Here is a 22,502-nt window from a genome sequence, read left to right on the forward strand (position 1 = left end):
TTGCAAATATCAATACAAAAAAAAAAAGAGAAACAGAAAAGAAGAAAACAAGAAAGGAAGGAAGCCTTGTCCTTCTTGTTTCTGTTCTCCAATGGTTAGATATGGCCTGTTCTTAGCTATAGCCTCTGGCATTCTATTCTGTGAGCTCTCTCTTTAGTTACTCTTGACAAATACTCACTGAATTGCTGAATACTTCCTTAAAACACTTGCCATGGGTTTGTTTTCCATTTGTTTTTATGTCAGGCAGTATAACCTTCATCACTCAGAGACTTGAGATTGTCTTTACTATTTAGCAGAATAGGGGCAGAGAGACGACTCAGCTGTTAGACACCGAGCTCACAACCAGAAAGAAGTACAGTAATTTACCAAAAGAAAAGCTTTCCTTTAGAAAATAAGTTCATTTGTTTCAAGTTCATTTCCTGGCGGTTCTTTGCTTGCACTTTACCACCCTGATAGAAGCAGCTTCAACAGTCTGGTCCTTTTGGCTTTGTCCTTGGCTCTTGCCCAAACTACCCCTTCCCCTTCAGTCATTCCCTTCCCCGCCTCTCCTGGGCTTGCTGGTCAGCATTAGGTTTGATGACTCCTATTCTGAAAGGGTTTGTGGTTCGGTCTGTCCAAAGCCACAGCTCTAACAAGGTCCTTTCCTTGTATCCCAGCTGAAAGGCCACAGAAGTAGCACCCTACCCACAAGGTATCCTTGGTCCTTTTCCTGCCTGCCACTTTGTCCTATGTCTAGAAGCTCTCTGGAATTCATGAATGGAACTAACAGGGAGCCACACTACCATGTTCCAGGCTTTGTCTGTAGCTGCATCTCTGGTTACTCAGTGTGTCCTTGATGGAATGAGCTTACCTCTGAGCATCCATAACTCATTATGTATCCATTTAACCCTCCAGTGAACTGCCATGTTCTCTTCAGGCCCGTTAAGCTTGTTTTGCCCCTTGCTTCCTGTGCTGGTTGGTTGTTGTTTTTGTGACAACAGTACCTGACAGAGCAACTTGAGGAAGGAAGGGTGTTGCTCACAGTTTGAGGGCACCGTCCATCATGGAAGGGAAGGCATGGCAGTAGATCATAAGCTAGTTGGGCACATTCAACGAACCATAGTGCCTAGCTCACTGCCTCCTCTTTATTCAATTAAAGTCGCCGGCCCCTAAAGTGGTGCTGCCCACAGTAAGAGCGAGTTTATCGTAGTTAACTGGTTATGACTTCCTTTACAGAGGATTGTCTCCTGGCTGACTCCAGATCCAGGATTAACCATCACGCTTGCCTCTCTGTACGTCTCCTCTCACATAGACTCTTGCTAAGATAGACTCATCATCAACTCATTCTGTCCTCTTAGCCCTGCTTGACACCATAGATTTCCCAAGACACCTCACTGGGCGGTTACAGCTACAGTGGACAGTACACCTCAGCCTTCCATACGTGAAAGGAAGACACAATTAAAGGCGTTCTTGTTTAGCTGTTGACTATACAAGGAAGCCCTTAACAAAACATACGTATGTGTGCTCATTTCCACAGGTGTGGTATTTTATCTGTCCTTTGAGAAGGGACCGGTCTTCTATCCATTAAAGGGATTTGCCACATTTGGGTGCCAGTTAGTAAAGGGTACCCCATAAACTAGAGCAGTCCTCATGAGTAGGATTCTGTGTTTTTCCTTATATTTGGAAAACAGTTACTGGGGCAGTCAGCCTGGAAGAAGTGAACACACACTTTAGACAGCTTCGTTGTCACTAGCTGGGACTGAGAGAGAAAGGATGGGCACTGTGCTCTGTTCCATCTCAGTGGCCGCTTCAGAAGCCTCCTTATTTGCCGTTTGAGTCGGGGAAAAGATGGCGAGGCAGCTCAGAGTCGTTAAGCCTTTTTCTTTCTGCCTAAACTTTTAACATATTTTGTACTTTTATGCCCTTTGTGTTTCCAATCAGATTTAAATTTTTTAATTAGTCAATTAATTAGCTATTAGGTTTATTTTGTGTGTGTGTGTGTGTGTGTGCACAAGCATGCGTGCTTGATGTATGTGCATGCCTGATATTGGGGGATGGGGTGTGCATGCCATGATACATATGCATGCTAGAGGACTCCCTGAAGTTTTTTCTCTCCATTCCCCTTTGTGTGGGTTCTGGGATTGAACTCAGGTCTCCAGGCTTGGGCAGCAAGTGCCTGTACCTGCTGTTCCATCTTGCTGCTCCCAGGATGTATTTTTTAGATACTGTGCACTCTGAGCTTGTCATACTTTCCACTGAAAGTCTCCTGTAGAACATGAGAAAGCTGGGTTGTTGGTGTTCTTGAGCACAGTGTGTTAAATAACACCACTTTTGCTAGATATGTGCCGTGCTCAGAACAATCTGTTCAAACAGCCTGGTTTCTCTTAAACCAGTGAAGTGAAGTCCTGTACCAAGAAGGGTGCAGAGAACAAACCCGCGGTAAGATAACACGGCCAGACCTGCGTAGCACTGGCAACGCGATGTCATAGATGGTGGGGTAGAGTCACTTGTTTTGTGTCTAGGGAACGTTTTGTACATCCAAAAGCTAGGAATGCTTTAATGTTTTTATGTAAATCTTTCTCCCCCTTCTTTTAAGGTCGCTGGTGTTGTTGGCCGTGCAGATCTCCTGTGTGCCCTGTTCTTTCTGTTATCTTTCCTTGGCTACTGTCAAGCATTTAAAGAAAGTAAGCATCATGTTTGCCTTCCTCATTTGCTACCTTCGTATTTCTTTGGAGCAGTGTTTAAACAGAGGGTGAATTAGTCCGTTCATATCGGGTTACTGTTTGAGGCACAGTACGTCAAAGGTCTAGACGCTTCGCGCGTGTGTTCATTTCATCGTCCTTTTGATGATGCTGCACTTAGATCAGTGGTACAGAGCTCCCATACTAGTGTCCTGGTGAGGAGCAGAGCTTCAGCAGAACTACTGAGGCACTTGTGTTAGGGAGGGCGTCTGTTTTATTTCCTGCAGAATTACACAATTGCACACTGCCTTGGAACTCTGTAGAGATCATATGTGCTTATGGCCGAGCTGCCCCATCATAATTCCCAAGGGTGGACTAAACCGGTCCTGTAAGAGTCTTTGCTCCACTGTCCCTCCCCCTTCCTTGTGTGTAGGCTAAAGCTGCGCTCTGGTTCTCTCAGACCTGCAGCTCCTTTGTGACGTAAGAGAAGGGGGACTTTGCCCCCGTGCTGGTGATGTCTATGTTGCATAGGCGTGACCATACCCCACACCCTTGTGCCATTTTTTTTAATCATGCCGAGAGAAAGAAACACTGAATATCAGTCGATTCATCGGAGTCTGGGGACAAGTGAGTGGAATAGCTTCAGGTGCAGAGAAGAGCAAGGGGCCGCTTCTCTTCCTGAGACCAAAGGTGAACCCTGCAGAAAGACATACCTCCATCAGTTCCTCGTGCAGGGTCTTCCACTGTGACAACTCATTGGTATATATATGACCTGGGGAGGTTGTACCTGCCCCAGTCTCACAGCAAAGAGATGGCCACCAATCATGTTTTCCATAAGATTATGAATCAGGAATGATACAGGGTCTCCCCCTTACAGACATGGTTATTACAGATAATGTCACTGCATGTTCTAACATTGGCAGTCAGAATCAGTAGGAACACAGGGTAGGAGCTTCTTGCATTCACACTTTTTCCCCAAGGAAATTAAAACTTCAGACTTAGAGGCTTTTTTTCAGAAATGTCGCTTTAAATCATCATTTATTAATTTTAACATAACCTTATTAAAGCAACTAATTGCAATTAAGAATGGATTTGAATCATCAGAAGTGCTTTTTGAAGAAAGTATATTAAATATTAAGTATTGAATATTAAACATCGATAGATTTAACATGTAGGATGCACCATATAGAACCTCCCACTGCTTTTAAAGATTGCTCTTGTGATGTCACAGGGAAAATCACAGCACTAAAATGCTTTCTAATGAGTGCATTGATAAATTTGTCAGGCTTTTGAATGAAGTGGTTTTTTGGGAGTGTTGAGAAAAAAGCTAAAGCTACTTTGTATTCGCTTCCTGGATTCTTTACTCTCCTGTGTTTCAGCTTATGAATTTGTGCATTAATATTTATATAGTATATGTGTATCTGTTTTGAGTTCCTTTATATTCATAACATTGTTTCTAAGGGCCATCCATACAAAAAGTAATTGGAACTGGGAGTTTAGCTTGGTGGTGGATCACCTTCTGAGCTTAGTCGCGGCCCCAGGTTCTATTACAATTGCTGAAAAGGCAAAATAAATAGATATGGAATCTTTAGAAACTGATGGTGAGGTTGAAGGGCTTTGGTGTGATGGGTTTTCAGTTAATTTATACTTTGATTCCTAGGAAGTCGATGAAGAACTACTGGCCATATACTTCTCTTTTTTGGTCCAATGACACTGTGTATCGTTTATACTGTATTTGTATTTACTTTAGCATAAGAAAGAGGCAACTATGTATTTTCAATAAAGTTAACCTGGACTTGTTTCATGTTTGTAGATCAGTAGCAGCGGTGGCGCTGGTTCCTGTGGAACCCTGCTAGGATTATGAGTAGGTATTGATTTGTTTGACTTTCCTCCAACAGTGAGAAGACAGGATAGGTGTGGGAGCCTTCACAGAAGCCCTCTTTACTGATTAACTTGAACTCATTTTAAGACAGGAAAGAGTAGATCAGATGGAGCCTTTAGAGTCGGTCATACTTCGTGGTTACTTGGTCTTTGGGGTGTCTGAAGTTGAGTAGTTGGTGTACTCTTTTCAAGCCTCAGTGCCTTGATCCTGAAAGTTAATCTCAGCCTTGGATCTCTGTATCCTTTCTGCCCCTAACTGTTCACTTGCCTTGTATGCTTGAGTTGGAGATACCACAGTTACTGCAGAATTTAAAGTGGGTGGTTGAAATCCCCGTCTCTAGAGTCTTCATCATTGTGAATTAATTCTGCTGCTGTTTGTCTACGCTCCTGGTTTTCCTGTCTGCAGAAGGATGGAATTCTGCCTCGAATTTCAATGTCAAGTCTAGAGGTTCCAAGTAGCCTGATTAGTTTCCTTGCAGGGAAGCCCTTCTCTCTCTTGAGCTAGGTCGTGGACCTGACCCCTGCTGTAGTCACCTAAGGACTTCATGTCCTGTGAGCAACCTGCCCTACTCCTCTGGACCAGTGGGATAATTCTTTGCTATACCAGCCACTCGGTCTCCTCCTTATCACACTGCCCCTTCCTTCCCTTGTGTACCAAGTGTTCCCTTGTCTCTTGATGAAGGTGCCATGTTTCCAGTAACTTTTCTTTATTTGTGATTTCGACTCTTTTTCAAACATGTTAAGAATAGAATGTTCTGTTGGAGTAACTACCAGCTCCTTGGGAATATCCTCAAGCACCTTAAGAACTGATGTTTAGGTCAGCATATGTCTTACCTAAGACCTGTCTCTTGTAAGAGGCATGCAGAGTCCATAAACCTTCTCAGAGGAAGAACAGGAAGTTCCCTCTGCCTGAAAGATGTTGGTGAAACATGCTTGTGGTCTCTGATACTGTTCAAAAGTATCGCAGGGGCTCATCAATTTAGATCATTCATTTCCTCATCAATCAGTCATGTTTTAAAAGCATTTCTTGTACCAGGCCCTGCATCTAATGCTGGGATTACAAAACCTAGAAAGACCAAGTCTATACTGCCCCGTGGTGGGATATAGCCACATGTATTATATGTATATGTGTATACACACACACACACACACACACACACTGTACTTACGTATGTAAAAATACTTTTGTTTTACATGCTGGAGATCATACCTAGGGGATTTGCATAGGCCAGTCAAGTGTTCTACCTCTGACCTACGCTAGCCCCAGTCCAGCTTGTCCTGATTAGAATACAGCTGGCATTATTTAGAATGCCCAAGTTTCTGAGCAGTCCCCTTCTTCCTGAACTGGTCCTCCCTCTCTCTACCTCGCACATGCTGGGGAAAAGATACCTTTTTGTGGCATTTGCAGACTAAATGGGGGTGGCCTTTGCACCTCTAATACTTTGGCATCTTCTTGGGTTTCCATCAGTCCGCAGCTTTTCCTATTAAGAGGCATTCGAGCATCTACATTTCCATGTGTCTTAAATCATCACAGTGTTCTTTTCCCTTGCTTGTCAGTTTAGACGGACCAGGCCAAGCGGTCCCTATGGCCTCACGCCATAGCAAGATGTTCTGCCTGTGTTTGTAAGTACCGCAGAGAAGTAAAACTCTTTTGTAGTAGAAGTGCAGTTTTTATTGGAATGAAAATAATCATGCTGTTTAATGTTGAGGCTTAATGTTTACAGCAACCAGCTTAAAGACCTGGTCTTTGTACTTTTGAGAATTTGAATATATAAAGTCAATAAAAAGGAGGTCCGGTTTTAGTTACATGTAAATGTAACATCCGGGAGAGGTTTTTTTACGTTGGAGCTGAGTTAATACTATTTTATAAGGGAACAGAAATTAAGTGCTCTGAGTTGGTTTAACTCGTTAGAAGGCTCTCTGAGAGGCTATAGCTCCTTTTGGTAACCTCATTAGCTTTCTTTATAGGCGCAGTCTGTATTATTGTAAAGTCTGAACAACGTTTAGCTGAGTTTATTAGGAGGGACCTCTGCTAGGCTCTGACGTCCTGGCAGTTTCAGAGAATGGAGGGAAATCTCCTCACTGTCATTCCCAGGGCTCTGCCTGGTTTTCTCTTTTCTTTTCTTCTCCCTTGTGCTTTCATAATACAAGCTCTTTTGAAACTGATTTTTTAATGAAAATGTTCTTATAAAGGCAACAGACAGTTACTTTAAAAAAATCATTAAGTCAGATGAATTGAAGGTACATGGATTTTTTTTTAATGCCCAAACTAAGAAAGTACTATTCTCGTGAGATGTTTTGTCAATACCAAAAGCTCTTTTAAAGCCTGCTGGTGCAGACGGAACACAGGTATGCACCGTACAGTAAGTTTGCTAGAGTGGTGTAAGCAGTTCCATTCTTCAGCCAGTGAGGTAACCGAGGACCAGAAGTCTCACTCACAGTGGGAGGGGGCTCTTCTTCCAGAGCGGGGCCGTCTTGCTACATTGTTGCAGGATATACTCGCAGGACCGGAAGTCTCATTTACATTGGGAGGGGGGCTCTTTTTCCAGAGAGGGGTGGTCTTGCTACATTGTTGCAGGATATACTCACAGGACCGGAAGTCTCATTTACATTGGGAGGGGGGCTTTGCCAAAGAGGGGTGGTCTTGCTACATTGTTGCAGCATATACTTAGCTCAGCCAAATGCCAACGAGATCTCAGAGCTCATTTGATTTTAATTGTTAAGCCCTTTTTACTCTGCTGCTGTCCTATTGAAGTTCAGCCAGGAATCCAGAGTTTTCATTCTCTTTCATTTCATTTAAGATACATTTTTTTCTTTGACTTAGAATCATAATGCTTAAAAAACTAAGCCTAGCCACTTGGGTGGCCCACACCTGTCACCTTGTACTCTGAGGCAGAGGATTACAAGTTTGAAGCCAATAGTTAATTGCCTAACTGTGTCATGGAAATATGGAAACCTATTTTTAGGTCTGAGGTCATTGCCAGTAGACTGTTAGGAGTGGTATTCTACAAGCATTTTCCCTCTCTGCCTTCATTTTCCTCGTTTCCTCCCTTGCTCAGATTTCTCCACATGGTCCTCTGTCTGAGGACAGCGAGTCGGACTCTCATTCTATGCATGGAAGCAGGCTTGGTTGGTTCCACACTTGGAACGTGAGTCTGATGCTCATTGTGTAGCTCTGGCAGCCACAGAGTTGTGACCACCTGTCGTGGTGGCACGGTTCCCACACACACCATGATGTGCTAGTTTCACTCGGCGGAGCTGCCAGGCAGAGGGTGGTGAAGAGGGCTAGCTTGTACAATGTGCTGCTTTTGCTGAAAGGAGAGCTTCCCTCTGGAAGGAGTGCCAAGTCAGAGGCACATGCTTCATTAAATTGGTCACATCTGTTGGCACTTGTGGGTGTTAGTGCTGACAAGTGTCTTTCTGCTGGTTGGAGGTTTTCCCTCACTCCTTCAGCATTTGCCTCCGTTAACCTAAGGGACTGCAGTGTCTTAGATAATAGAGACACGGGCCGAGACAGGGGAGCACAGAGGGGAGCGTAATGAGGCACACCTCCCACGTTCTGAATCTTAGGCTGTCAGTGTTGGTTGTGCCTGGTAATTGTCCTGGAGAGTGATCTTACTCAAGGTGAAAGATACAGGATGGCTACAAATGGTTCTGTCATGCTTGCCTGCAGTCTTCTGAGCTTAAAGTCTGGACAAAGTTGGGGCAGTGAATTCCAGTAAAGGTACTTGTATAGAGCTGTATACAAGTTAGAATCACCTGTCTTAGGGAGACATTATTCCTGCACAAAGATATTCATAAATGTAAATGTATTAGAGGTAACATTTGCTTCAAGATTTATTTTTACTGTTTCCCACAGTTGCTTCAAAATTTAAAGTTAATCCATTTTCCTTATGATGTATTTTTTAAAAATCAAATGGCCTCTTACATGTTAGGAATACTTCCATCCTGAAGATGTTTCGAGGCTAACTTAAAAATGAAAAGACTTAAGTTCTAATTCAATTTATTTACGCCGAGAAGACTACTAACTTTTTGGCATTATTGCATAATTACAGGAGAAATGTGTCAATATAAAATATTTCTAATAAACATGGACCTAAAAGAAACAGTTAACTCAGTGTTACATGCAGAGTGGCCTAGTGTTTCTGTCCCTGTTCTGAGATGTTCATACTTGGAATGAGAGTTGATAGCATTGGCTGCCTGGTTAAAAACAGCCTCAGAGACAGGAAGTCTAAATTCACCTAGGTTATATTGCCTCTTGGCCATGATTAGCAGTAGTAGCTTTGACAAAGCAAGATTAGAAGGAAATCTTAGTTTAGGGGATTATATGGATAAAACTACACTAGATGTGGTTGTCTCAGAACTCAGAACCAGTTTCCCAGTTTAGATTTTTACCCACCCCTGGTGGTAAATAGAAACTTTTTGCTAATTTTGTGTAGATTGCTTGACCTTGGTTTATAATGCACAGATAAACTACGTGTTTGTAAAGAAGACCCCTTAACTTAAATGACATGATTTTAAAGATTTATTTGTTTATTATTTTGTGTATGTGTCTGAGTGTATGTTTATGCACTGCATGTAGGCAGGTACCTGTGTGCAAAACCCAGAGGGTGTGGAGTCTTCTAGAACTGGAGTTACAGGTGGTTGTGAGATGCCTCATAAGGGTGCTGGAAATGAAACCTGGGTCCTTGGAAGAGCAGGAAGTGTTCTTAGCCACTGAGCCATCTCTCCAGCCCCAGACAATGGGGTTTTCAAACATTAGGCTTTCTAGTTTAGATTCTGGAAGACACCCTAGCATGTGTACTTGCTTAGTTATATGGCTTCAGATAAAATACAGGTAACTCTGTAGCAAAGAATAGGTGAGAAAAAAAAAAGTTGTATTTAAATCAGCAGGTTCGTTTCATACTTTGCAAGATTTCAGAGGTTTGGTTGGAAGACAGACATAGCAGTATGAGGGTCATCTCAACTGTGAGCTGAGACTCCCCGATTCTGGGGTCTGCAGATACTGCAGACAGTGGAGCAAGAACCGGGGTCCGCTTGTCCCTTTTACTTTCCTGCTGTCTGGAGGCGTTACAGACAGAGACAAGTGGTCTGGAGGTGGAGCTTAGTTGATAGGGTGCTTGTGTATCGCTCATGAAGCCCTGAGTCCGGTCCCCAGGTCTACGTGAGCCAGCCCTGTAATCTCGGCACTTGAGAGGTGGAAGCAAGAAGATCAGATATCCAGTGAGTTTGAGGCCTGGCTGGGATATGAATCCCTGTCTGGAGGAACCAAAAAGGAAATGAATTTCAGTCAATCAAAAATATAATGTTATATAGAATCAGTATAAAATGTGAGATACTTTATATTAGTTTTTCATCTAGAGTCCTCAGAATCTCAGCTGGGACTAGGTACATTTCAAGTGCTTGTTAGCGTTAATTGACTTGCTTCTAGGTGGTGGCGAGTCTGGACTGTGGCTCTCTGCAGGTGAAGCCGTCTCTGGGTTAATAACTGACCGTGGAAGGGTTGCCTTTGATCTGAAATTGCCACTAATTTCAGAGGCAATGCCTAACGGTGAATGGCGAATGGCGTGTTTGTACCGCAGTGGTTTTGTCCTGGGTGTGTTATGTCAGAAGCCTGAGGGAGGATGCGATGAAGGAAGGGGAGCGGGGACATTTTGGGGCTTTCTCCCGCTCTGATGAAGCATGACCAACGCAAGTTGGAGAGGGGAGGGTTTGCTTCAGTTTACACTTTTACCTCCCAGTCTGTCCTTGTAAGAAGTCAGGGCAGGAGCTCCAGACAGGAACCCAGAGAAAGAAGTTGAAGCAGAGGCAGTGACAAACACAGCTTAGTGGCTTGTTCCTCCTTGGTTACTCAGCCTGCTTTTTCATACGACCCATGACGATGAGGCTGTTTAGAATGTGCTGGCCCTCCCACATCGACCATTACTCAAAGCAATACACAGCAGACTTGCCTTCAGACCCGGTTGGTGGCAGCATTCTCTCAAATCAGACTCCTTCCTCCCAGATAGGTCACGTTTGTACCAAATTGACAAAAACCAACCCAGCCCAGGGCATGAGAGGTATAGTACAATTGTGGACTGACTCTGGGGAGAAAAGCATGATGAGGCCACGGGCTGTTTTCTGTCTTGTTTTTATACATTCCATTAAGGCTGTGTTAGCCAGCCATGGAGATGGCTGTGTGGAATTCTAGACTCGGTGAATGGAACATGTCTCCTTCATTTCACAAGCCCGTAGTACTTAGCTTTGTGTTAACAGGGTGCCTTCAAGGGTCAGCCTTTGCATGTTTTAAGGGGGTACCCCCATGGGGGAAAATCCATCCATATTATATTTAAGTAAAACCCAAAGTAATTCTGTTTCTCTAGGAAGATATGTAAAATGATCGGGGGATGTGCTTTTAAAATTAAGAATTTGGGAAGTCATGTATGTTTTGGTGAGAAGTATGAGGTGAGAATGCTTTATAAATCAAATCCATAAAAATATAAATAAGATAGAATTGGTATTGAAAGACAAAGCTCTGAAGTTTCAGGATGGCTGTACTGACTATTTAAGTTCATTGAGACACACAGACTTTGGGTCTGACTAATCTCACTGTATAATGCTTTATAATGCTTTTCATTTGCAAGTTCTTTACATGGGGTTTTAATAATTTAAAAAAATGAAATCCAGGTCACACGTTGAGGTGGAACAGAAATAGGTGTCTTGGCAGCTATAACTGTATAGGACAGTTAGGTTAGAGGGTAGTGGACACAGTTTCAATGGACTGAGGCCGACTGCAGCCCCCCATGCTGGGCTTGGAACAGACAAAGCCTCAAATTGGGATCCTTCTTAGCATAGCAGCTTTTGGTAATGGTGGTGGTTCTAATTGTGATGTCTTGGCACCATATATACATAAGTCATTTTTGTAAGGAAAGCCATCCTTCATTTGTTTGATAGAACTAGGTAAACATGTAATGGATTTTTACTGGAGAAATGTTGACTTCTAGGCCCTCTGCCATCTGAACAGCCCGGAGCTTAAGCTGTGAAATTCAGAAAGGCTTGCTCTCAGTGTAAAAAGTAATATTCCTAACAGACCAGCTTCAGTGAAATGGGGTGTGTTAGGAGACGCTCGCTCATGCCTGTGCTGAAGTTACTCAGGTCTAGGCCAGGTGGCCCCCTGCTGGAAGCATCCTGGAAAGGATCCTCTTTCATCCACCCGACACGTGTTGCCACTCAGAGTCAGCTGGGTACTGCGGCTCTCTGGTCAGTACAGTTCTCAGTGGCTCCTCTCAGCCAGGCAGGGTGCCGGCAATGTAGCTGAACGCAAGCTTGCTGCCAGGCAGGGGTGATGGTGTGGGTCCGTAGAGTGTCCGGAAGATCTGGGAAGCGTGTTAAAAGGGCTTGTGACTTGCTAGTTGTCATCCTTAGGATTTCAGACTCAGTAGACCTGGATGGGTTGTAATTCTACATTTTTAGCAACGTCTAAGCTCAGACTCCAGGCCCTCGACCTGAGTAGCACCGGTTTAGGCCAATGGTTTCCCAGCTGTGGTTCCGCCCACCAAGGCCATTTGGCAATATCTGTAACACATTTGGTTAGAGATGCTTCTATTGTCTAATGAGTAGATGTGCACATAAATTTCCTGTGATATGTAGCATTGTCCCTGCAGCAAACCATCAACCAACCAAATGTCTAATTTTGAGAAATTCTCGTTTGGGGCAATAACAAAAACCCAGACTCTGTAGTATGCTGAAAAATGTCCTGATGGATTGGGGGTTATGGTTATGCAATTTATAGGCTGTGACTCCTCCTCACTTAATCTGGGGTGTCAGTTAGGGACACCTACCCACAGGCAGTCGGACAGGCAGGCCACATGCTGTTGTAACTGCAGTAAAGCAAGTGCATTTGCAAGGGAGACTGCCTGGGAGGGTGGGTGTGGCTTCACAGCTTAAGTGACATTTGACAGCTTCATCAGAAGGGTAGGATTTTGCCAGAGGCATACTAGCTCAGGGGAGTGAGGAAAGCAAAGCAGAGTGGGAATCTGTTGAGTTGGCTACTGTGCCTGGGATTGAATATAGACCAGGGAAGCCAGAGGGGTGCCAGGTGGTGACAGTAGCAAGGCCACTAATGAAAGCTGTACTCACAAGGGTTACTCTTAGCCTGAAGGCAACAGCAGGTGTCGGTCCTGGCAGAAAATGGTGCTGCTCATGCTTTTGTGAGCTTCCAAAGGGTTCAGCTAGCTATAGCCTTCATCATCTTGAAGGGTCTCTTAGCCCACACGCAGAGGGCATGAGGTTGAGGTTACCTCTAGCGTACTTCAGGTCCTGGTGATTATTGGCAGGACATGAAAGACTTCCATCCTGGGACTTTGCCAATCAGTCCTTAATAAATCACAAGGCTTATATCCCAGTCAGGGTATGCACATGCATGTACACACGTATGCGCGCATGTGTGTGCACGGACACACACACACACTGCCAGTTTCTGTGGTGAGCACTTTAATGAGAACCAAGGTGTACTTTAGTCAGGGAATGCACATGCACATATGCACGTATGCACACGTGTGTGCACACACAGACACACACACACTCTGCCGGTTTCTGCAGTGAGCACTTTAATTAGTGATAACCAAGGTGTACCTTAAAATATGCACATGTACATATGCATGTGCACGCGCGCGCGTGTGCGCGCACACACACACACACACACACACACACACTGCCAGTTTCTGCAGTGAGCACTTAAATGAGAACCGTGGTGTACCTTAGTCAGGGTATGCACATGCACACGTGCACGCTCACACACACACACACACACACACACACACACTGCTGGTTTCTGCAGTGATCACTTTAATGAGAACTGTGGTGTACCTTAAAGACTGCTCTCTCTGCTTCACACATTTTGTGCCAGGAGGATTCACCAGCTACTCCCCTTGACTATTGTGTTGGAGCCCCATAGAAATCCCATCGCACTGACCTGAGGAAATGGTAGTTTACATACAGCATTTACCAGCTGCCCCTGTGGTTTCCACCCTGTATCAAGTGACTTTTTAAATGTTTCGTGTTTGATCTGGTTTTTATAGATACATATGGCTGAGAACTTTGTTCTACAGTGAAAAGTACGACTTCCTCCCCGACTCTATTTTTTTCTTCGCTCACTAATTACGATAATCAGTTTCTTACCTATGTTGAGAGATATGTTTTGCCTTCATATGATTTATAGCATAGTGGCAAGTCATTCCCCTATAGGTTTTCCATCTCTCCTGAGATGGGTTCATTACCCTATCTTTTTTTTTTTTTTTTGGTTTTTCGAGACAGGGTTTCTCTGTAGCTTTGGAGCCTGTCCTGGAACTAGCTCTTGTAGACCAGGCTGGCCTCGAACTCACAGAGATCCGCCTGCCTCTGCCTCCCGAGTGCTGGGTCATTACCCTATCTTAATAGATGGGGGAGTAAGTGGAAGTAGCTTCCGAGGTGCCATGCGTTGGTAGTGAGTGGCCGAGCAGAAGGTAGATGTAAAGTCCTTGTGGTGCTACCCGACACGCGAATGATTGGTTCTCCCAAGAAGATGCGGTTGTTTCTTCACTTCGGTGAGGACTGAGGGCTTCAGAGAGGGGTCGGGGATGACGCCTGCTTGTGACACCCGGTCTCCTTCAACCTGTTCAACACAGGTCACTAGATTATATTTTCTGTTGACCACAGACAGCAATGGGTGTACACCTGCCTCCTCAGAAATCCATTTGGTAGTCACTGGCCACCATCCCTGACCTCTGGGTTTCTCATCAGTTTACATGTTGAGTGGTCTTTTGACTTGCTCTTGAATGCTAAACCCCCGTGAGGGTTGCAGCCCACACGTACCCATGACCTTTACCGGTCCAGAGTGCTAGGAAAAGAAGCCATCCATCAGTGGTACTACTCTTCAGTGGTAGAGTCAGAGCCATTGCTCACAGAGAGGAGCAGACCCAGCCTGAGCCCTCTGGTGTACGGAGCTCAGTCCTCTTCCCTGACGTAAGAGTCTGGGAGATGTGTGGGCATTCCGAACTCCTTTTTTGTGATAGCAGTGGAGACCATTGAGTCAATCTGTAATCAGGTGGATTGTTTACAGTGTCAGAGTTCTCAGGACCACTTGTTAGAATGGCCCTATAGTGGTGAGCAAGTAGGGAAGGAGAAACTTACTCCATGGGGACTCTGGGTTGTGGCATCTTTGCAGCCAGAACTTACTTACAATGTTTCCCGATGCCTTAAGATGGGACATGTGTCCTGTCTCTAGAGTATTGTCCAGTCAGAGTGTAGAGACGCACATTGGTCCATCAGGAGACCGCACTCAGGTCAGTGTCTCTGTGAAGTGCATGCTTGGAATTTCACTTGCTGGCAAGATGGAATGTATTATTACATAATTTATGTGTTTGTCTGTTACTGGCAGGTAACAAGGAGGGAGCATACTCTTCTACCTTCTGGGTGTTGCTGAGTATCTTTCTGGGAGCAGTGGCCATGCTGTGCAAAGAGCAAGGAATCACTGTGCTGGTAAGAGGTCAGACACTGATAGGGCCTGTCTTTTGTACACATCCATTCCCTCCGAGAGAGACACTGTGAGCATCCCACTCCTGGGGCCTCTTCTGCTTCTGTGTGTCATCACCAACCTATCTTAGTCCTCTCTGGACTAGCGATCTTGGCTGCCACCATGCCAGCATTTCAGATGGGGAATTAACCGGTGTTAACTGGTTTTTCTGACCATGGCTAATGAATGGTAGGAAGTGGTCTGTGGAAAGTTCTTAGCGAGAGGGAGTATGGTTCCTCCTTGAGGAGTGGTCCCTTAGAAAAAGATAAAGGTATGATTTGAGTTTCCTGAGACACTCTCATCCTTAGCAGTCCTGTATATAACAAGGAACTTTGCCAGACGCTAAAACCTTCTAGGCAGCCACACCCTTGGCTCTTCTTTTCACCCCAAAAAGACTTGAGTCAATACCCGAAACACCTTAACATGATTAACCCCAGTTCAGGGCTCGTTTTCCTTTTGTGGGTCCAGCAAGCAACCCTTGTGCCCAGCTGTGCCTGCAGGCACTATACCACCAAACGGAATCCTTAGTCCCCAGTTTCTTTACCATTGAGCATTCATAGCCCATTTCCACAAAGGACATTGTTTACACAACCCCAGGTATATAATACGTGCATTTACTGATAATAAATCATAATTTATTTTAAAGCAATTCTCTGGTATATCACAATTTTACCATCTATTAATTAAGCAGGGTGTATTTGCATGCTGTGAGGTGGATGTGTTGGTCTAACAAAATCCAACCTAACAGCACACTATTTTAATGCTTTTGAATGATGGTGAGGGAAGATTGTTTATTTTCCATAATTAAACCACTGTGTTTCTATAAGAGCACAGAACTTGGTATGTAAAGGGACTGTAGTTCATGGCGTGCAGAAGTCCAGAGTCTGAACCGTGGTGTTTTGGGCATTGTATGGTATGATGGATTGCACAGTGCCGAGAATGTGTTTTGTGTGTTCAGAACCCAGGCTTCGGTGAAGTTGCACAGTGGACCCTGGGCAAGGGCCTCTACAAACACATCGGATTCATTATGCGTTTTGATTTTGAATTAATTTTTGGTTATTGTGTATTCAAAAACTTTGGACGTTGCCAGGTTTTTTTCTTTTTCCCTTGCGGTTAATTATACAGCCTCAGATAGGATCATGACCACAGTTGAAGAAGCCTCGGCCTAGGCTAGTATTTAAACAGGTGTGTAGAGCAAGTGAGATGGCTCAGTGGGTAAGGGTGACTGCTACCAAGCCTGGTGATCTGAGTTTGATCGTTGGGACCCACATAGTGGAAGGAGAGGACTGGCTCTTACAAGTTGTCCTCCGACTACACACGTATTCACGGACTGCATGCCCATCCACGCCAGCATAAAGTTCCTAGGTGGCTTCTTCTCTGCAGCTGTGCCTCATCGCACAGTTTACAGTTCTGAGAATTGAAGCTTTTGTGTGTATGTATACATGTATCATATTCACTGTGTTTATATCATGGGGTGCATTCTATTTAGTAAAACACAAGAAAAGCCATGTTCATGGAGCATGTTTTCAGTGGGGGAGAAAACTGGTCATAAATGACACCTCATATGGATGCTAAGTGTTGAGTGTGTTATTCTGTGTCCAGCCTCAACTGCCAACGCTAAAGTAGGCAGGACAGGGCTCCTGGTAGGTGGGCACACGTTAAAAAGCCCCATCCTCCTCCCATATAGCCTTTTCTGGCCTTGTATCACACAGGAAAGCTTAGAAACCAAGGGTGTGAGCCAAGAAATGAAAAGTAACATGTGATAGTTGAGTGTCCGCACAGAAAGAGGTTGGGAGAGAAAGAGCAGCCAGAATCTGGGGCTTGATACAAGTCAGAGTCCAGCTCTGTCTGCAGGGCAGAGTTTAGCAAGTAAAGGATGTGGCTAAGAATTGCTGCGTAAAGATACTTAAGTCTCGAGCTAGAGACGGCTCAGTGATGGAAAGCACTCCTTGCAGAAGACTCGGGTTCAGTTCCCAGCACCTGTGTCTGGCACCTCACAGCTGCCTGCTTTAGACCCAAGGGAGCCTCTGTGGACAGGCATGAGAGTGGTACATATATGTAGGCAAATATTCATACACATAAATAAGTGTGGTTTTGTTGTTTTTATTGGGGGTGGTGGCGGTTTGGGTTTGGTTTGGTGTTTAGTTTCTCTGTGTAGCCCTGGCTGTACTGGAACTCACTCTGTAGGCCAAACAGGCCTCCAACTCAGAGATCCCGAGTGTTGGAATTAAAGGTGTGTATCACCACTGCCTGGCAGGGTTTTTTTGTTTGTTTTTGTTTTATTTTGTTTTTAAGATACTTAAGTCTCTTGAGTTAGTTTTTTTTGTCATTGTTGTTGTTTAATTTGAAGTTTACTTTAGAAACTAGTCATAGGGACTTCAAGCCTATAATCCTAGTCCTCAGGAGATTGGGTTGGAATGATAATTTGTCTGGAACTAGCTGGGCTGTATAGTAAGTTCCAAATCAGCGTGAGCTATAACATGAGTTCCTGCCTTCAGCTGTTTTTCTCAACCTTATCTCTGTGGGTATTTTAATAAGCGGACTGCTTCTTGTGGCAGGCCAGTCCTATGCATCGGAAGTCATCTGGCAGCATTTCTCACCTGACTCTCTCAGCTGTCCTGAGATGTCTGTGGGGCTTGCTGGGTACTTTTGTGACAGAGACATCCTAGCGAAGACTGCTGCTCTGAAATCTGATGCTAATACCAAGTGTGGCTCCAGGACCAGTGGCCTCCACACCACAGTGGCATCCCAGAGCTAGTTCAGGGTCTCGGCCCCCTCCGCAGTCCTGCTGAGCAGGGATCCCACTTAGCTAGGCCTGCAGCTCGCTCCAGATCTGTTCACACATTAGAAGCGCTGGTGATCAGGTTGAATTTAAATTAACTATGAGATTGCGACGCTGCCTTTAACTTGGATGCAGAAGTGAGTGCCAACCTTGTGTGTGGCTCAGCCCTCCTGACCACATGATTCTGTCACCCCTCAGCTCTGGGCAGAGAAGTAAACAGTGTGAGAAGGTAGTAGCAGCAGACGGTGAGTCCCTGTGTTCTGGAAAGCGGTTGAAATGGTCTTCTCTGACCCATGATGATCGCGTGTCACATGAGCGAACAAAATCAGTATTCTTTGGAATGTTTAACCCGGCAGTGGCCTGTGGAATACTTAATTACTGACTCCTAGCATTTGTGGGAGAGGGTTAAGCAGCAATGTCATCCTTACTCAGAAAGCCACAAATTACCACTGACTTCCGATGGTTTCTGATCTTCTTTACCACAAAACCCCATATTAAAAGGAGCCCAGTCCACAAGGGCAGCTTTCACCAGACACACTCTGGATATTCTAACCCCATTATGCAGATTGTGCGGGGGGTTCCTTCCAGTAGATGATACTGCCTTCCAAAGTCATCTACAGAGGAAAGACTAGATCCGAGGCATAAGCAAACCTTGAACAGCTGTCAAAGCAGCCTGACCATCATGGTGTCATGGGAGCCAGGGGAGCTACCCAGTGGTTTCTCACAAGCCGTTTGTTGTTCACCCAACAATAGTGAGCAGTCCTGCACAGTGTCTGAAGAGGCTTGCATGTGCACACATTAGCATCTCTTATGTGCAGTGTCCAGAGTTGCTCTAGCAGCTGTATCACAGCTAGAAGGAAGAGGACATACAGAAAAGAGAGTCCAGCTTTTAAACTAAAGCTCCAGAAGTGTAATTCACTTCTTCCCAAGCTCGGTACGCCACCCACGTGACCTGACCTTTTTTTGGAGTCTCTCTTCTGTAGGGCAGACTTGGAGGTAGAATCCAGCTCTGTGCCCAGGGAGCAGAAAACACTACTGGACAATTAGCGCTCTCTTTCAGAGAGTGATGTTTGTCTGCCCTGTTCATCAGGCCTTGGTCAGCCAGTTGGAGTTTATATACAAGGCTGGGGTGGCAAGATTGATAGCCGATATTCTCTTTTTATGCCTAGTTATTGCCCAGGTAGCTAACTGCTCTTATAGACAGGGAGGGAGCAGAGACTTCTGGGGAATTTCTCACAAGAGCCCCCAAGTAAGCTATTCTGAATCTTACAGTGTTCCTAAATGTAAGTCAGGGACTCATTACTGGATTATCACTGGTGGAGTCCACACTATGGGTTAGGGTCATCCAAACGTGCAGCTGTTCATCTTAAATACCTGGGAGTTTGTCCGTGGTCATCTTTAGATTTCTTGTCTGGGTTAAATAATGAAAATGTGACTATAATTTCTGCCCCATCAGAGCCAGACTCTGCAGACTAACTGAGACTTTGATTCTTAGGGCCTGAATGCTGTGTTTGATATACTGGTGGTAGGCAAGCTCAACATTCTGGAAACTTTCCAGAAGGTACTACATAAGGACAAGTCATTAGAGGTGAGTTACATGCTTTTATCTCAAGCCTCGACGTGGAAAATGTCAAGTGCCAGCGAATTTCAAATGCTGCTTTCCAAGTATTTCTCGTGATTTGAATTCTAAAGTAGGCAGCTTTTTAATGTACTATGTCAAATGGCTTACATAGAATAATCATACTTGGGGTTGATATTTTTATTTATTTTTACAGTGCTGATGATTAAAACCAGGGCCTCCATCATTCTGGGCAAGCACCCTATGATTAGCTTATATCTCCAGCCCTTTTTTTTCTATTTTTTTATTTTGAACTAGTCTTACTAAGTTGCCTAGACTAGACTCTGTAGCCTCCAGGCAGACCGTATGGACCAAGGTGGCTACACACCTATCTCAGACTCTTAAATACTTGGGATTGCACGCTGTGCTTTAGTTGAACGTCTTCAACAATAGGAACTTTGTGGTGTCCTTTCAGAACATTGGTGTGCTCAGGAATGGAGGCCTCCTCTTCCGAATGGCCCTGCTCACCTTTGGAGGCGCTGGTATGCTTTATGTCCGCTGGAAAATCATGGGTACAGGTCCGCCGGCGTTTACTGAGGTGGACAACCCAGCCTCCTTTGCAGACAGCATGTTGGTTAGGGTAAGTACTGAGCCCAGACTTCTTTTCGGTTACAGTGGTTCTCAGCCTGTGGGTCTCAGCCCCTTTCAAAGGGGTCACATATCGGATACCCTGCATATCAGATGGTTCCATTGTAATTCATGATAGTAGCAAGATTACAGTTATGAAGTAGCAACGAAAATAATTTTATGGTTGGGGATCACCACAGTATGAGGAGCTGTTTTAAAGGGCCGCAGCGTTAGGAAGGCTGAGGACCACTGGTGTAGATCCTTCATTCTTCCCCGTCTTCATCCCTGCCCACCACCACATTCCCAAGTCCCTCATAAGTGGTTATATCCTGTGTTACTGTTATCAAGATAATTATACTTTTTAATTATACTTTGGGAATGATATGTTTTGGGTCTTTAGACCATTATCTTTTGGTGGCCATGAGGAATTAGTTTCAAGAGCCCTCCTTGCCCAACAATTCCAAAAACCCAGGGGTGCTGGATTCTCTTTGATACGCCAAGAGTGTTTACATACAGCGTAAACTCATCTCCCCTATGCTCAGACTGCCCCCACCTTCTACACTGTAGCTAACACAATACCTGCTCTCTGTTCTTCCATGATCAGTGAAGCCCTCACTGCTCAGCATATCTAAGCCATAGATTTTGGAACTTTAAGAATTTTTTTTTTCTTCCAAATATTTTCAGTCTTTGGTTAAATTGTAGGTTTGTGGGATCTGTGGATTCCAGAGAAGATAGGGCCGACCATGATCCCTTTCATGAAAATCAGAAAAAGCTGCCCCCTACGTGACGATGCCCATCTTACTGGTGTGCTTTCTGGCCCTGATTCTGTGGCTTTAGGGAAACAGGCTTGGCTGAGTGAGGACAAAATGCAGGAGTCTACAAAATATATTAACTATCGCAGGAGTCTGAGAGCATCAAGATGGTTCACTCAGGCTCGCCTGTTTTTCTAAAGAGCTCAAGCCAGATTCCTAGCCACACACTTTACAGAGCGAAATCAAGAGAATACCCAGGGCTGAGGTCCATTTTTAAATTGTTAGGTAGGTGTACTGTTGACACCTGGGCCTTAAGTTGACCATTTCAGAGGCATTAGGTAATGCTATGTAAATGAGCCCTAACTTGGCCAGAAATACAACACCTGCCTTGCCTGGCCCAGTGGCTTGCTGTATTTTTAAAGTATAAAAATCTGGATGCATTTAATAAATTACAGACTACAGTCCTGTGCTCAGAATACAAATGGGCAGTATTTCATTTTTACACAACTGCTCCCTGGAACAGGAGCTTATGAATGCCTCGGAAGTGAAGTTAGGATAAGCGTGCTCTTTCAAGTTCAGCATCAAGTAAGTGTTTGTTTTTCTTTTGACTGACAGGCCATAAACTATAATTACTACTATTCATTGAATGCCTGGCTGCTGCTGTGTCCCTGGTGGCTGTGTTTTGATTGGTCAATGGGCTGCATCCCCCTCATTAAGTCAGTTGGTGACTGGAGGGTAATTGCTCTAGCGGCACTTTGGCTCTGCCTAATTGGCCTAATATTCCAAGCTCTGTGCTCTGAAGATAGCTGCAGGAGAAGGTAAGAGGCAACATGGCATTTTAACTTAGACCCAGAGGCATTTTGCTGAATCCAGTGCCCATCACTTCTCACTACTCGGTACATAGGATGTCTGAGGGCATTTGTTTGAATATATGGCTACAACAAGGTGGGAATCTATGAGTGCCTTCAGCTGGTAGGGAAGTTGGAGGAGCAGAAGCAGTAGACTTGACTGCCACGTGCCCCCCTACTCCTAAGTAGCACTTGGAGATCTCGCAGTAGGAGGTGAAGTGTAATTTATGGTCAGAACAGAGTGTAATTGATGTGTGTTGGGTCCATTATTTCACAGTTTTCCTTCACAGAAGCCCTTGCAAATCCTGTGCTGATCCATTCTGTTGCCGGGCACAAAATAAGTTGCTGCCCCAAAGAGATACTAGACTTCAACAGAAATAAAAGAGATCTTTTTGGATCTTTTGCCAAAGGTTATTGAGGAAATAATTGGAGAAAACAAACATGTTCCATGTAAATGAAAACTGTTTAAGATGATTTCCATGAAGCCTAAGTGCACGTGATATTAAATGAATAATTTCTCCAAAGGGAATGGATGTTTTCTGCTCGTTGTGTGCCAAAATTGGTTGGTGATTCCAAAGAGCAACAAACTTTAGTCCCAATCAGGGAAACAAAATACTGAAAGTCACGGAAGGAGCTACCAAATGTGACCTCATTTCTTCATTTATACCTTTGCATAACGTGAAACAGACAGACATAGAGAATGGTCCGCAGATAGATGCTAGGTATGTTTCACAAAATCCTGTATTTGTGCTTTCTTGGTTGTAACGTAGTAACAAGAAAAAAATGATACTTGTTTCTTTCAAAATTTAATCTCTTTCTGTATTGTTCTGGTTGGTGGGGAAGTCACACTAAAAACTACATGA

General features: G+C 44.4%; 1 protein-coding gene across 1 annotated transcript in view; it reads left to right on the forward strand.

Annotated features, from left to right (window-relative positions):
* The window catches only part of Tmtc4 (transmembrane O-mannosyltransferase targeting cadherins 4), a 57,801-nt gene that overhangs the window by 13,546 nt on the left and 21,753 nt on the right, over positions 1 to 22,502 (forward strand). Inside the window, exons 5-9 of the mRNA XM_038310579.1 lie at positions 2,576 to 2,663; positions 14,938 to 15,038; positions 19,350 to 19,442; positions 19,888 to 20,052; positions 21,407 to 21,609. Coding sequence (XP_038166507.1) covers positions 2,576 to 2,663; positions 14,938 to 15,038; positions 19,350 to 19,442; positions 19,888 to 20,052; positions 21,407 to 21,609 — 650 coding nt within the window. The remainder of the gene's footprint in view (positions 1 to 2,575; positions 2,664 to 14,937; positions 15,039 to 19,349; positions 19,443 to 19,887; positions 20,053 to 21,406; positions 21,610 to 22,502) is intronic.

Source organism: Arvicola amphibius, chromosome 13 (assembly GCF_903992535.2).
Source record: "Arvicola amphibius chromosome 13, mArvAmp1.2, whole genome shotgun sequence".
NCBI lineage: Eukaryota > Metazoa > Chordata > Mammalia > Rodentia > Cricetidae > Arvicola > Arvicola amphibius.